A 16,945-nucleotide genomic window follows, 5' to 3' on the forward strand; every position below is an offset into this window, starting at 1 on the left:
CAAGATCTGATTTGTTCTGTGTGGTCAGTGGTCCAAATGTCACTTGGTTTTGTAAGTGTTTATAGCTCTATTAAGATCAGTACCATGGGAAAGCTACCCAGTGGCCCATCTGGGACCTAGGCAATGGTCTACCTTGTAACTCAATTGTCAAAGCCTATAATATATTATTTCAAATCAAATTTATACATGCCTAAGAGCTCACCACAAGCTCTTAGGCCAGCCCAGGAGTACATGTACAACTTGGTGGGTTTGGTTTCCTCATTTTCCTCTTCACTGTAATTTCCCTCAACACCTTGCAGCTCCCATGGGCCTTCCTTCTTTCTTTGTACAGAAAACTAGGGCTTTAGTTTCCTTTGTCTTCCATGTTCATCTCCTAATCATGTCTGCATATACTGCCAAACAACAGGAGGACAGAGAAAATGAAAGAGTGATGGGGATTCACTCCACACTCTTGGGTCTCTCAATATAGAGAAAGATTCCCTTCCCTCAGAGTTTTAGGTGCCTCCATGACTGCTACCACCATCTGGGAGCTATAGCAGAAGAAACATATTTTATTTCTTTTAAATCAGATAGCTCAGTAAACATCTATGGACCTATAGGTTAGGAAACTGATATAGCTTATAGTAAAGTAAAATGTCAAGCATTGTTTTAGGAAGCTTTGGACCAATGTTTCCTATAACTTCAAGGAAGTATATCCGTATCATTTAATTTAATGACCTCCAAGTAAGTTCACTTTAAAGAGTTTACTGATTTTAGTTTAATTCACGCTGCCCCTAATTCCCAGAAACCCACAGTATACTTTTATAAAGAATACTTTTTACCTATAGAGCAGTTTGCCATTTGTAATTCCTCCCACCCCATAAACCATGGTGGTAGTTAATGCTATACTCCAAATAGTTCCAGTTCTTTTCCATGGTAGGTTTGTTCTTTCTGATCTCTCTGTGGTTGGATGGGGCCTTGTGAATAATTCTGGCCAATGAATTATGAGTAGAAGTAATATGTGTCAGTTCAAATAATGTGATATAATTGCCTCCAGATCCGACTTTTTCTCTGCATCTGGTTTCTAGCAATGTTTGAGATGATGGCTACTATGTCATTCTAGGTCCCTAAGTAATCACAAGCTAAGCTCCAGCTGACCTGTTACAGTTTGGTACAGATACAATGAATCAGAAATAAACTTTTGTTGTTTAAGTCACTGAGGTTTTGGCTTTATTTTTTGCCACAGCATTACCTGGTTTAACCTGACTGACATGTATGTTAGCTTATATGATTTTTATATGTTAAGATTCTCACAACATGTGATTATATGTTGTGATTCTCACAACAATCTCTGATGTAGGAAGCTCATATTTAATTTTCTTTCTTTTTTACAGATAAGGATATTGAGGCTCAGACTGGTACACAGGTACCTGTCTAGGTACACAGAATAAGTGAAAAACTAGAAATGAAATTTGACTTATTGGCTTCACATATACTCCTCATTTAAGCTGTAACTCTAAACATAGAGTTTTCTACTTCTAATTCTTGACAGAAGCATTTTCAAAGTTGAATATTACACATCATAATTTGTATTTAAAAATATTACAATTCACCACAACATTTCATGTTTCGCTGCCTCGATCTTTTAAGTGATCAAAGTAGCCATGAGATAGGGAATACAGAAAGGTGATAAACACAACTTTTTAAACTACACACTTTGAACTAAAGGCTATGTTTGCATAAACATTTAAAATACTGTTTGTTCATACAAAGTAGATGCTGGATAACACTAACGTTATAGTCATAATATATCCTTATGACAGCCTCATGTTGTGAAACTCATTCTCTTGAATGAGGAAACTGTGTACCAGTTCAGCTCCCTCAGGAAAATATGTCTTAAGGTATTTCTCAGTGTAAGGAAAACAAAGTGGTTTACCCTGAAATAAACTGTTTAAAAAACATCATCAACAACAAAAAATCTTACTTACTATCTAGGATTTGGTGTATGAACAGAACAGAAAAAGTTTTCAGACTCGAACTTTTCAGTAATTCTTGTTTCTGAAAGCCTACACCCTGTAAAACTATTCTGGAGCAATTAACCACACAATGAACCCACAAGACAGCAGATGCTAGGCTTCCCTTTCCCCCCCTTTCACCTCCTCAGTCAAACATATTTGTTAAGTACATATTTATCTACTTTAAAAAAAGAAAACCCTGTTACCTCCCTTCTAAAAGGAAGTAAGGCAGGACTTCTCCTCATAGGCTATAAAAATATTGACAGTAGATAATGAGCCTGTATAAGATACTGGTGGGAAATGAGTTAATAATCACAGGATCGAACTGCAGGGAGCTTCAGATGCTGCCTAAAACCAGAATGGCAATGAATACTGTTTTTGTTAATAACTAGCTGGTGACAGAAAGCTCTTTCAATCTTGCTTTACTGGAATTGGAAAACACAATGCCAGAGTGGTATACAGTAATAAGATATACCTATCTTATTTATATCCATGAATTAATTTTTCACAAATATAAGAAAGAAGTAAGCATTCTCTGCATGAGAAAATAAACCAGCTCAATAAGTTTTTCTCAATTAAAATGTGATCAGCAGTAGTTAGAATTATTGGAGGACTTTTTAAAATGCTACAAGAAAGGAAGCTAACTTAGCCAAGAGTATTACCTAATTTAACTTAGTATTAAGAGAATTTTCTCCTTTAAAAAATATTACTGATGTCCCATATTCCTATAAGTCTTAGGCTCCAGAACTTTTCAGGAGCTTAAGAAGTTTACATACAGCCTACGAAGATCAATACAATTAAAGCACTGGAATCAGAGTTCTTTTTAGGAAGAGCTAAGGTTGTTTTATAACATAGACCATCTATATCTACATTTCCTTAGAAGTTAAAGGAATCAAGTACACTCTGAAAATAACAGTTTTATCCTTCCCCTAAAGCATAAATCTTTACTGCCCTTCTGTATAAGCCAAACTGAAAAGATAGGATGCATCATTTTCTGTAATGATTAACCCCCTATTTGCCAGCTGTCCCGGGGAACACCTCTAGGCTCAGCAGACATTAGGCAACCCCAAGTCTCATGGGTGCAAATCCTTTCTGCAAGTTGGCAGTAGCAATCTCTCCCTCCCTCCTTCTCCTTCTCTCTCCCTCTCTCTGATTTCTAGAAGTATTATTATTTGAACCAGGTGTCCTATTTATTCATGGTTTTTAACTTACAGGGTCAAGGCTGAAATAAGTTGAAGCTTCTGCTGTCTGGGAAACATAACCATCAGTTAGAGATGAAACAAGTTTACTGTTGAAAAATTCAGGAGGACCCAGGGAAAGGATCAATTACCTTTAAACTTCAGGACACAGTTCTGAATGGTTCATTTCATTTCCTCTATTGTTCCTTGTAAATGTCCTGCAAACCAGGTTACAAACCTGATGGGCCAAAATTATTCCCCTTGAAGACAGCCTCTTTGGGAGAATTTTATTTATTTCCTAGATGAAAATAAACTGAAAAGGGTACATGATGAAAAGAAACAGAAAGAATTAAGGCAGATTTTAGCAAGGCAGTATTCTGAAGTTTAGTACTCAGTGGCTATTTGGTGTTGAAAGCAGAAACCCCCTTGGGTTGCAGTCAAGGAGAATTTGAAAAAGGTATTCCTCCAAGCCCAGCCAGTCCTGCAGGCTGGAGGAAGGCTCCTTCTGAGCAAAGACACGTTGATAAGCTCTGATGCCGACGATAATGCAAGTATTAAATGGAGGTTACTATAGCAAGATGCCTGCCTGGGGAAGAATTCTGACGGAAAAGGAAATAGAGATCTCTGACTCTTGATCAAACAGATGTGCTGATGCTGAGTTGCATCAGTGATCCCGAGTTGATTAACCGAGATTAGGAGGCGAAAGTCCACAGCGCAGCCACCGAAACGCCGCTGGGTGGTTTTGTCGGGAGAGAGAGGGCAGGGTGAAAAAGAATAAGGGAGGAAAAAACGCTTCAGTTCGCTCTGACAGGAGATCCGGTTTGCTCAGCTCTCGGCTGCCCACCCTCACCCACTGGCCTCCGCTCCACTCCCTGCTAGGGTTAAGGGGCCAGGCCCAAGCCCACCGTTGCTCCTAGAGGACATGCTGCAGGGTTTTTGTTGTTGTTGTTGTTGTTTTAATCTTTCCAAGACATTAATTTTCAAGAGCCCTTGCCTGGGCCGCTGGGTGGAAGTGGTGCTGCCTTGCTCGCCACTCTGCGAAGTGGCCGTTCAGGTCTTGCCCCGACTGTGGGAGGGGAGAGGCGAATAGGGAAGAGAAGAGGGGTGGGGATAGAGGTGGTTTGAGTAATGGGGTAAAAAGAAAAGACGAGAAGCAAAACCGCCAGCTAAGGAGGATCAATGCTGGAAAACCAAGATCAAGGGCAAGAATAAAGAGGGGAAGGGGCCAAGGATGTCAGAAGAACGGGGCACATAATAGGAAGGTGGAAACTGAAAGAAGAGAATTAAGATGCAGAGGAGAGCTCATGAAGAGGAAGGGAAGATGTTGCACAGAAGGGAATAATGTGCCAGAAAATGCAGGTAGTGAGAAAAGAGGGAAGAGCCTGCAATCACCCCTCTGCTTTCCAGGGATGGTGTGTTGTGACCCGAGAGGACAACTGGTCCTTAGGTCTGGGGTCAGCTCTGCTGAAAGCAGCTTCCTAACACAGGTGGGCGTTTATTGTTCCAGATAAACCCTGGAAGGCCATGTTGGGGGTCTCTGAGCTCAAATTAAGAGTGAGTAAGACATTGCCCTGACTCTAGAGGTTCACAGAAAAGTGCTTCCAAACACAGTTATAAAGTCACTTGTAAGGATCATTGGAGCACAGAGGAGAGAGCCCTTGCCTCTTCCTGAGTTCAGGGCTTAAGAAAACAGCTAAAGTATGGGTAGAATCTGCTGGAAAGGCCTTGTAGGAGTTTTTAAGACAGAAGGAGTAGTTCTGGTGTTGGCTGCAAAGAGTATCTAATTTGAAGAGAGGGTAGAGCCCACAGAAGTCTGGTGGAACTTGTCTCTTCCACGGGCAGTAGCTGCCAGCTTCAGTGACACAGTCAAATTAGATATGGGTTCAGCAATTCCCGTGGAGTATGCAGACCTTTGTATAACGTCCCATGAGAAAAGAAAAAAGGTGAGTCTTCACTGGGCCTTAGAGGATGGGGGAGGTGAAGCTCCAGAAGAAGACAAACTCAGAAATGAAAGCAGAGTATTGAGGACAACTCTTAGTTAGCAAGATGAATTATTTTTTTTTTTCTTTATCTCCCAGGACTGTGAGGACAGGGAGGGGTCCACCAAAGGAGACCTTCATAAAAAATGCCTGGCACCTGGAAAAGCGCTCCGGAGACTCTTGTAAAGGGACTCTACTGAATGACTCCTTTCGTGCTAGAGCTCCAGAGAAGCACTGGGCTCCCTCTTCGGCTGACTGATCATGCCTCCATGCCCCAAGCCCCTCCAGTCCCTGGACACGTGAGAAAACATTGAAGCATAGCTAGTGCCCTTGGTCTGGGTAGATTACACCTCTCTTTGTTGAGAACAAAAGGAATAGGGGAGAGGAACAGGAAGAGACACACTGAATAAAATATTGGAAAGTAGACTCTGATTTTGGGGTCATTTTCAAAGTAAAGCTTTGCACTCTCTTTTTATAAATAGGAGCCATAGAGATGGTCCAAAATAATGTGTGTATGGGTTGGGGGAGTGGAGTTTGGTCAGGTGTGTCATGTAGGACCACAGTTCTGGACATGTTAGGAAAGAGTCTGGGTTTAGGTCTCTGAAAAAAACGCTCTTAAATCTTTAGGAGCTGTCCCAGTATGCAGGTGGGGAGAAGGAGAAATGGGGAATACATAGCCTGTGGTGATATATCTAGGCATCACTGCAAGTATGAAGTTTATCCCTTGGTCCTAAAATGTGGCCTACTTGAATGGGCCTAGAGGGTGTTAGGCTAAATGAAATGAATGAGACAGAGAAAGACAAATACCATTTGATTTCACTTTTCTGTGGAATCCAAAACACAAAGAAACAAATAAATAAACAATAGGCAGAATCAGACCTATAAATACAGAGAACAAACTGATGTTTCCGGAGGGGAGGGGGATGGAATGATGGGCAAAATGGGCTTCCAGTTATGGAATGAATAAATCACAGGGAATAAAAGATACAGCATAGAGAATACAATCCAAAGTATTGTAAAAATATTGCACAGTGACAGATGGTAGCTATACTTGCAGTGAGGACAGTATGAACTTTAGAGTTGCTGAATCACTATGTTGTACACTTGAAACTAACATAACATTATGTGTCAACTTTACTCAAATAAATAAAATGTAGCCTACGTAACTGCTTGTAAACTTTCCAGTTTGATTAGAAATATACTCTGCTTTTTAAATACTCTCATTCGCCACTTCACTCCTTGGGAACTTGAAAGCATCTAGGTTATAAGTAATACAGAAGAGATTGCCTTAAATCAATGCATAAAAGTGCTATAAAAATAGGTTATTGACTCATGGTAGGCAAAGTACAGAACTTTTCAAAATAGATATTATTGACATATTGAACTGCTAAGATAGTGATAAATGTTTACTTGGAGGAAGGTTTAAGGGAGAGAGAAAAAAAAAAAGCCAATAGCTCAGATGACCAAGGGAATAAAAAATGTATGTTATCACTGAATGAATCCACAGCTACAAATGTAGCAGGTTAATTTACTTCTCCCTCAGAGAGAAACAATAAAGATTGTAGCCCAGTTTCCTTAACATCCTCACAAGCATAGATTCTGGGTAACAATTCTGGGAAATGACCCGATTTCAGGCCATTATTCTTCAAGACTCTCAAATAATATCCTAAAATTTAGCCTCATTCCCTAACCTACATGTGCTATTTAGAATATGGATGGATTTTTTTTTTTTTTTAGGTGAGAACAGAAATGAATTTCTGTACAGAGTAAGAGGCACTCATAGCCTGTATTAGTTGAATCAGAGGAGCAAAGCCGGCATTCTAAATGAAAATTATTCTCACTAGTTGTCTCTTAAATCTATTATCTGGAAATGGAGCCGGATCCATGGCCATCTTCAGAGAATTATTCCTCTCTCTGGGGCAAACGTAAAATAAAGGAGTTCAGAAATCTCTATCACCCACAAGTCTGACCAAGAATAGGAGGAACAGATGACTGGTGAAAATATGCAACTGAGGCAGGTGGAGTGTAGTGGGAAGAACATTGACCTCAGACCTCAGACTCATAGCAGACCTGCATTTCTGTGGCCACTCTTTCTGTGGTACTGAAGCTGCATTACCTTTGGCAGGCCATTTAACCTCTCCCAGAGCCTCAGTTTCTTTAGTGTGAAATTATAACTACACTCTCAACACTTCATAAGAAACAAAATGAAGGTTTCCTCTAAGTTCAAAAGGAAGAGATGGGGAATTGAGTTGACTTGAAGATTAGCACTGAGGATTTTTTTTAAGATTTTATTTATTTATTTGGTAGACAGAGATCACAAGTAGGCAGAGAGGCAGGCAGATAGAGAGGGGGAAGCAGGCTCCCCGCCGAGCAGAGAGCCCGATGTGGGGCTCCATCCCAGGACCCTGGGATCATGTCCTGACCCGAAAGCAGAGGCTTTAACCCACTGAGCCACCCAGGCGCCCTGGCATTGAGGATTTCAAACCAGTTGGAATCTCTACTACTTTTGAGAGAAGCTATGAAGACTACGAACAGGGTACCCTATGAATTAAGGAAGGAATAATCTGATGGCAAACATAGGACCTCAAGGCTGTTGGGCTTACTTGCAGCAAGAAGGCCACTCTCACCTGGGACATAAAGCTTCTTTTCTGTGTTTTACTGAGATTTGACAAGTCATATAAAAACAGGGGCTCTGTCTTATCTCTGTGTATCTTTCATGGTGCTTAACCCCAATGCCATTCTGCCGTCACTACTTACTAATTGCTCATTCATTGATGAAGAGAAGGGGAAAATGGGGGGATATGAATGAGAGGTGGTTGGACAAGAGTTTGGAAAGAATAAAAAAATTAGTCATCAAAGGAAGTCATGCTGCTTCATGAGATTATTGGCTTCTAAATCATAAAATTGACTTTCTCTGTATCTTCTGATTATCATTATCAACACAAGGGAACAACTATTCCTTCAGTCAGGTTATAGGTGGCTGACCTTTCTACTGAAGTCCATGGTCCTCTAAATGCTTCCTGCTGGAGTTCTTACAGTGATATGACTTAGCTTACCTACCTTAAACCAGCGGTATCCTGACAGCCTGATTCTGTCCTCTGTTCTCTTAGAATTTGTGTAGCATGAGAAGATTCCCATTCCCTACTTTTCTTAAGTATTCGTTGGTTATGATTTGGCTTCTCTCACCGAGCCGGGGGTGAAGGTGTTGGTACCTGAATGCTGCCCTTCTACCTCCAAAGGTAGCTGGTATCACCTTAGAGTTGAGACTCCTCAGGCCTAAAGCATATTGTCTCAGGCACCAATAACCTGAAAGCAACCAGGTCAAGTTCATGGGATCCAAGAAGCTAAGTTGCCTGCTGCTCTCTTCTTGGAAAAAATGACTGAATTTTACAAAAGAAGGCAAAAGGGGATTACAGATATCTCCTGCTTTTCGAGGGGCCACGTTAGGACACCTGTTTTATGAAAGACCTACATTAGTGCTTGTTTCTGCTGTTCAGGGCAATCCAAAGAGGATTTTTGAGTTTACTAGCTATTGTGGAGCCAGCAGCACACCCCCAGCAGCGATAGTGACATTGCCTAGATCCTTCCCCAGGAATTACACTCAGCATCTCAGTGTCTAGCTGTCATAGTTCTGAACTGTATCTGTGAGCACTGGGGCTTATCTCAATTTCTTTCATGTATCCATTAGCAAGATAAGAAAGGTTATTTTGGGGGCCTGGGAATGCTCAAAAATTTCTCTATGTAAATTAATGATAATTGCTTCATTGATTTATGCCATTTTGGCTTATGAAAGGTTTCACAGGAATGCTCTACTTTCAGATAGCAGGGGAAACCTGCATTAGCCAGTATCCATTTTCATAGGCAATCCCAAGAAGATGTCTAACAGGGACTCCTTCAGCTCAATACTTTCATATATAGTCTTGGCTCCATTATAGTATAATCTTGGCTCCATTTGCAGTATAGTCTTGCATAGTCTCCAGTATAGTCTTGACTCCATTTGCATCAGATTCCTCTAAGAATGCTGTATGCAGATTCCTGGCATTTTTCTTTGACCCAGTGAATCAACATCTCTTGGGTTATAAGAAAATGTAAAGAAAAAAGTCCTGCATATTGCCACTAGGTAGTTTCCAGAAGCAGATACTGTTATTGAAAATGAACTGACCTTCTGCCCTCCTGGTCAGCTGGTGGCGGGATGTTTTCAGATTTCCCCTAGTCTTGTGGCCTTTAAGATATAAAGACCACAAATGGTGGCTACTCCTTCCTCAAATGCTACCTCACTCCTGTCTCAGCCTGAGGATCCCTCCTAATCCGAGCCCTTTCCTCACTAGCACCCTAGTGCCAAGAGTTTGTAGGGGAAGGAAAGTAGGAAGAATTGTGAGGAACAAGTCTCTGGAAGAGACAAATTCGTGGCCAGTGGCCCAGAAGAGCATGGCATCTATTGGTTTGAGAAGTGCTAGGACAGCCACCTCAGGTCCTAGCTTCCACCTTCCCTCCTCATCCTGACTGTAGCTGGGCCTGGTCAATGGGCTGGTCATCAGAACACCTTTCCTTTTATCAGATCTCTTATTTCTTCCAACAGAATTTTTTTAAAAAAGTATATAGCGGAGAGCATCTTGTTTTTCATCCCTATAGAGGCAACGTCGGGTTTCCCTGGGAAAAAGTGAGAACTTGGAGCATGGGCCTGACGTCTCTGCGGACGAAGCAGCAAAAACGTATTTCATTTGCTTGTTTGTTTCGGACTGGAGAAAGCAGGACTGAAATAAGGGGTGAAAGCCTGGGATATCGAGAGGCCCCAAAATCTTTGTTCAAAAATGCTTAGTTTTGCTTTTCTTAAGGAGCTAAATGAAAGAGAAGTCATACACGCACGTCCCAGTCCTGAAACAGACAATGCCCCGTGCACTCATTTCAATCAACGTGTGAACGCTAAGAACTGTAACACTATCCGGCTACGTATAGCCTGTCAAATATTTTAGAATCAGGGAAGGGCTGAAGAACTGTATCTGTGGCCAGAAAGAGGGAACGCATCTTCCGCCACAGGCTCCGGGCCTGGCAGTGGCGCGGGTTGGCGGGGATCGCGTTTGCAGGGCCCCTGGACGGGAAGATGCGCCCGCTCCTTGGTCCTGGTTCACTGCCTCAGGTGCCTCACCCGCCCCCCACCCCCAGCCCAACTTTTCCTTAACAACCCCGCAGCTCTCCCGCCGCCGCCTCCTCCAGCTTCCCCTCCCCTTGGCAGTGCCGGGCTTTTTCCTTTGCGCAGCTTCTTTTCTTGCCGGGCTGGTTGCTGGGAGGTGCAGTGGGCAGTGGCGGCTCCCGCTGCGAAGCTGGGGGAGGAGAGGGGCCCCGGCCAGCCACGGAAGGCGGCGAGAGTCGCTCGCTTCTGTGAGTTCTGCCGGTGGGGGGCCGAAGAAGGCTGTCGACCAGGAGAAGGCCGAGGTTGAGGAGGCCGGGGAGGGGTGATGATGGTGTTAAATGTGGCCGCGCAGCTCCCCGGGGAGCTGCCTGAAAGAAGAGTGCGCTCACCAGCTGACAGCGCGTGCTCCGCTCCAGACGCTCGGCACCGCGGCCAGGAGCCTCTGCCAGCCCCTCTATTGTCAGCCGTTCTCTAATTAAGAAACACTCACATTACGGCAAACCACCCCCACGCTTCTTGGTTCCTGTCCTTTTCTTTATCTTCCCCCGACGTCTCTCCTCCCCTAACTCTCCCCTGCGTCCCGGGATTTAACCCATTCTCCTCTCCGTTCGCCTATCCTTGTTAGAGGCCTAGCGGAAGGGAAGCCACCTCCAAGGTTGGCGTCTGGGATTCTCTGCTCAGCCCTGGGGTGAGGGTGGCTGGTGAGAGTAGAGTCAAAACAGCGAGGAAACTTACACCTTTATTACGTGCCCACCGTCCCCCTCTCCCCCAGATCTCCCGCCCCTTCCCGCAAAAACAGTTGCAAATAATGTAACTGCTAGACCTCATGTTGAACACTCACCAGTGCTACTTGCTGGGTTTTCCAGACTGCAATTGACAAGTCTAGATTGCAATGGACAAGTAGGTCTGCTACTTTTCGTTTCCAATTCTGACTGGGGATTGAAACTGCCATGACAAAGTTGATCATCTCTTTCTTGAACTGTCAAATGAACAGAGGAGAGAAATAATTCCCAGATAGCTTTTGATAAAAGACTGCTTGCTTTCTTCAGATTTCAATCTCTAAAATCAATTGAAAGGCCTAATGAAAGCATTGGTCCTGCGTTAGTTAAGATTATGGAAACTTAACCCCCCCCCTCCGTTTTTCTTGTTTCACTGGACTCCCAGTTAACAATGTCCCACAGAGAAAATGTTTGAACTTGCCAGTTGCCAAAAATAATCTTTCTTCAGCTTTCTACGAAATCAAGTAAGTTTCCCAAAGGGTGGTGAGCCAAAAGCCTTCACGAATGAAAGTGGTGCGGTAGAAGGCAAAGACAGGATATAAAACAAGCTGTTTAAAGTACATAAAACTCTAGAAAGCACCAAGCAGTGTCGCAAAAGACTAACCCGATTTATCTATCTTCATTACTTTAAGAAATGCTGCCTCTTTGTTTGTTTGGGTGATATTAAGCATGCTTAACTTGCACACATAGTTGATTCCTTTGCTAGTATCTTGGATACTTGGATCTGACTTTGGAAGGTAGAAGCTAATTGCTAATAATGGAGAGAAAGGAACCAGTCAGCATGGCAGGAGTGGTCTGGCATATGGGGAATGAGCGCTCAGAAATACTCAATATTCAAGTTTCCAAAATATTAATGAGATTATAGCAACCTGCAGCTATATGTTACAGCTTGTTAATGGAGTGTAAGAGAGCAGGCTGCCAAACGTTTGTTATGCAAACTCTATAGCAGAACCCTAAGATGGAAATGTGATTGTACATCTCTTTCAAAGAAATGCCAGCATAAAAAGAAAGAAATAGAGTGAAGGCAAGAAAAGAGGTTAAAGTCCTCATTTGAACTTTGAGCACTCAATTTACACAAAGCGATTTGGCTTTTTGTGCATGTCTTGATGAGAATTCGCTCTCACTCTTCAATCAGAGTGATATAGAATTTCCAATGTGATATTCTGTCGTAGCTATTTTCTCTTGAGAAGACATGTAAAATGACTTCCTTAAATGAAGTTTGCAGCATCTCTGATTCATGTATAATGCCCCTAGCATTTAAAAACATAAATATCTATCTTTGTGGTTCAAGAGAAAACCCTAAATATTTGCCTAGCCGTAACTCTTTTCCATGGATTTTCTTAGAGAAAAAAGTCTGTGGGCACGTTGACCTAGTGGATGGGAATAATTACAGCGAGTCTGGATGTTGACACTTGTGATTGTATGACATTGGGGCCAGTTAGGGGCAGCAGTTTCCTTATTTACAAAAGATGGGAAGGACGATGTTCTTGATGTCATTTCTATTTTGAAATTTCTATAAGTCCATAAAAAGAAAAAGAATAGCTTTGGAGGATGTTCCCCCGCCCTGGGGTCAACACAAAATGAGCATACATGGTTTTGAAAAAATGAAATATAGGTCACTTTCTCTGAGAAAAAAGAATCACAACTTTAGTTTTTTTTTTTTTTCCCATCTTGCCCTTACCCAACTCAGATTCATAACAGGTCAAATAATTCTAGGTCGTTTTCTCTCTCTCCCTCTACACATGTATAGAAACACACCAAGCCAAATAACTATGAAAATATGTGTGCGCTCATCCTGCAAAGTTGCTGTGTGTCCATGCCTGTTGAATTTACTTACTGAGAGCAGAATGGAAATGTGTGAGAAGCAATCGCTTGATTTATTCAGCAGCCTGAAGATTCCTGATGTTTATCGTGAGCACGGCAAACTCAGCGGTGCAAAAGGTTATCTAAGGGACAGGTGCATTGTTTCTGCCCCTGGAAAGTGTCGGGAGCTACCGTTCACTTCTCAGAGCTGGCGGAGTCTCTTGGCTTCCCTGGAGCTTCGAGCTTCGGCTTCAGCTGAAAGCCATGGAAACCCAGGTGGTCAGTCAAGAGCTAGTTCCGCAGTTCCTCACTCCAGATCAGAACTGAGCCCCTTCGCGAGTTACTTTACTGCAGAACTAGTTTGTGGCGCTCTCCCCTTTTCAAGGTGCTGGAGGGAGAGGATGATGCTGGAACGATTAATTTAACTTTCTCTGGCTACCCCCGCCCCGCCCTGCTTCCTTGTTCTCATAATTTGATATCCTAATGAAGACACAAAATATAAAAGATTTGGCTTAAAATCAACTTTTCAAATTCATTGATGTTTATCCTGTGGAAAGTCGCCCAATCTATAGTTTAACAAATAGTTCTACTCTCACGTTTGACGAATACATTTTTAAAATTCCTCTTTCTACCGTCTCTACACACGCACTATATTTGTCTTCTCAAAATCTTTGATCCTGACACCCAGAATAGGCTTTTCCTTGGTGAGGACCCAGAGGGTGAGAGTGGCTGTACCGTTTAGTTTCTGCAACTGCCTCAAAAAAATAAACATTTTCTACATAGGAACTAATTCAGACAGACAAAATAAAAGCAAACATTATCTTCTATAGTGGAATAAGCAGAATTGTTTGGAGGGGGGGGAAGCAGGAGAGGGCAACAATTTCCTAGGGCTTTTAATTTTTGAATTAGGGAACCCCATGCCCTTTCCCCTTAAGTTTTGTCCATTGTTCTCTTTTTTGCTCCAGCTTTCAACTTACCCCTATCGCGCCACCCCCACCCCCCACCCACCACTGAAGGAAAGAGAGGGAGGGAGGAAAGGAAAGAGAGAGAGAGAAATTGAGAAAGCTTGTGCTGTGTGTTTTTGACCTATGGCAAAAGCCTTCAACTTGGCTAAAGTTTTTTATGAAGTGGGACTAAGCAATCTTGGTAAAGTTCACTACTCCTGGTGAGGTCTTAGGAGATCTGAAACAGGTGCATCCCCTTGCAAAGGCTGTTGGGGCCAGCAGTGAGGAAGACTAGAAAGATCCAGGCTATCAAAGAGGTAAAATGGTTACAAAATTGGGGAACATTTTTACCTAACAACTTACTGATGTGATCGCTTGTACAGCTTGAAGCTACAGTGTTTATGATAGACTTTTTCTTCAGAACTCTTAGATTCGCATTTAATAGAGGACTAAGTTCAAGTCTTCAAGGTCATTTCAAAACTTTTTAATGCTTATATTAGAATGGAATAAGTGACAAATACAGTTATTTCCATGTTTATTTTTATCACTTGCAAAAGAAAATACATAAAACAATGGCAGTTGGCTTTGCTAAATTAAAATAAAACGATCTCGAGTAGAAAAATGTAAAAAAATGAATCAAGATAAGTAGAAATGGTAGCAAACAATCAATAATAAATAAGTTTCCTAACATTAACAAAGCAAAGTAAAATTGACCAAATGTTTTGACACTACTGGATTTTTTAAAATTTTAGTTTTTTAAACAAACATTTGCAAAGAAGTTAAGGATTATAAGTGGCCGTGTTTGAAACAACAACAACGATAACAACAACAACACAAAACTGGTCTGCAATTGGCAGTTGAGTTTAGGTCCTGAAGCCACAGCAGCAGCGGCTGATAAAGTGCGTGCGTCAAGTTTCCTAAAAGACGCCAACATTATCGCTATCCGATATACATACTGGGTATGTTTATACAATATATAAACCTAAGAGTTCCCTGTTTTCTAACGTTCCATAGTCAAAAGTTATTCACTTTGGAGCCATTAATTTTGCATTTCATGATACATTTTGAGAAAGTATTTCGGAATACTTATTCTCCCACACGTGAGAGCGCGCAACCTACAGGGATGAATGCCCAGGGCATAAAATAAATTAAAACACAAACCAGCGACAGAGAAGAAAATGCGACGTTTTAGCAGCGTATTGGCAGCAGGGAACTAGAAAAATGATGCCATATTTGGGTACATATAATTATACCTATCTACCTACAGGGGGAGAGGGTGGAGGAAATAACAGAACTTTAACAGCAAGTTTTCATTAATATGGATCATAGGAAGTTTGAAATAGCGGCGGCTTTTGCAAACCATCAAATATAGCTGCCATATGAAGCCAAGTCGTTGCTAAACAACGACAATCGCAGAGCAAAAATTAAAAGGGTACGGGGAAATTTAACCATGGGGCTTTCAGCTCATTGGGCAAGGGCGATTTTGTTTCTGTCTCAGTTTTCAGGTTTCTGTCACCTTCCTAACTTGCCTCATCTGAGTCACTGTAATGGGAATGGGGGGAAAACTCCCCGTCACTTCTGTGGGATCGGGGCGAAGTTTTGCTACTTTCTTCCTGCACTGGCTGCAGGATGCCCCCGGGCAGTGAAGGCGACAGGTTTTTTTGCGCCATCATCGCCGTCAGGGCGCTGTCCTCGAAAGTCGAGAAGTGCAGAGAGTCCAGCTGCACCGAGTATCCTCCCGCGGAAGCCGGGGCGGAAAATCGAGTCCGGCAACTTCCAGGCGGCGTAGGCCGCTGGCCCCCTGCGGAGGCTGGCTGGGCCCCCGCTGCGGTCGCGGTGCCCGCGCTGCCTTCGTAGGGGGCGGCGGCGCGAAGGTGGTGATGGTCGCTCTTGCAGGATGCTGGCGGCGGTGGCGGCTGCTCCCCGCCGCTGGGCGTTTGTAGCAGCTCGGACAAGGCGTTGATGTAGATCTGGGCCATCTGCAGGGTCTCGTATTTGGACAGCTTCTTGTCGTTGTTGAAGGACGGGATAACGTTGCGCAGCTGGTCGAAGGCGTGGTTCAGCCCGTGCATCCTGCGTCGCTCCCTGGCGTTGGCCGCCAGGCGCCTTTGCTTCTGCACCCCGTTCACCTGTTTGCTGGAAGGGGCGCGCTGACGGCTGCAGCCCAGCTCGTCCACTACCACCCCGCCTTTCAGTTTGCACAGCTGTTCCCGCACTTTCACTGGCCCAGGACTCTTGCTGCTGCTACCGCCGCCGCCGCCGCTCCTCCTCACCAGCTCCCCCCGGCCGTCTGCCTCCTCCCGGGGCGCCGCAGCCTCAGAGGCACCCAACTCGGGGGAATGCAGCAAGTACTGGGCGGCGCGTGCCGTGCAGATGCCCTGCAAAGTAGGAGCCAGCCAGGCGCGTGGGTCGGTGCTGTCCAGGAGGGACAGCTCCGCCGGGTAGACGGGATGCTCTCTCGTCTGCAGGGTCGCAGGTGGCTGTGGCGGCGGCGGCTGCGGCAGGTGGTGAGGCTGGGGATGGCGATGGTGGTCCCCCAACTCCTTCACTTCAGCCCACTCCTCTGCGTGCAGCAGGCGGGACATTGCACTTCAGAAGCTCGGAGGCGCGGGGACGGAGGAGGTACTGGCAAACCAGGTCAACTACAACAAAAACCCTTCCTGGGTCCCTACTGCAATGTCTTATTTTTTTTTTCTCGTCGACCCTCCCCCACCCACACGGAGATCACACACCAGGTCGCGTGCAACGAAGCTTCTCCGGTTGCTGAAGGCGCTGCGCCCCTTTAAAAAGCGGCACGCGCCAGTGTGTCACCCCCCCCACCCCCCGCTCCTCTCCCAGCCCCCTCCTCGCGCCGGTCGCGTGTCTGCTCAGCCAATGGAGGGCGCCGGCAGGCGCGTGCGAGCAGCCAATCAAAGAGTTTTTACACCCGGAGAAAAGTTCCTGCCTACTCAAGACTCAGGGGCCTGCTCAAGGTCCGCCCCCGTCCCTCCTTTCTTCTACCCGCTTTTAAGTTAGTCAAATTCATATGTTAATTGGGGGTGTTGAAATTCGACTCCTGTGTTGTGTCACCGCGCCAGCGGCAGGGGTGCGTGAGCGGATGCGGAGCGCACTCTTGGCTGGAACCTGAGAGAGGCTGG

General features: G+C 44.1%; 1 protein-coding gene across 1 annotated transcript; it reads right to left on the reverse strand.

Annotated features, from left to right (window-relative positions):
- Nucleotides 1-15,328: 15,328 nt before the first annotated feature.
- Nucleotides 15,329-16,393, reverse strand: ATOH1 (atonal bHLH transcription factor 1). Its single transcript, XM_044226120.1, has one exon. It carries the CDS (start codon nt 16,391-16,393, stop codon nt 15,329-15,331), a length of 1,065 nt encoding a protein of 354 aa, XP_044082055.1.
- Nucleotides 16,394-16,945: the final 552 nt, after the last annotated feature.

Source organism: Neovison vison, chromosome 11, assembly GCF_020171115.1.
Source record: "Neovison vison isolate M4711 chromosome 11, ASM_NN_V1, whole genome shotgun sequence".
NCBI lineage: Eukaryota > Metazoa > Chordata > Mammalia > Carnivora > Mustelidae > Neogale > Neogale vison.

Coding starts and splice junctions, on each gene's coding strand:
- ATOH1 (XM_044226120.1), bottom strand. CDS start 16,393: ATGTCCCGCCTGCTGCACGCAGAGGAGTGGGCTGAAGTGAAGGAGTTG.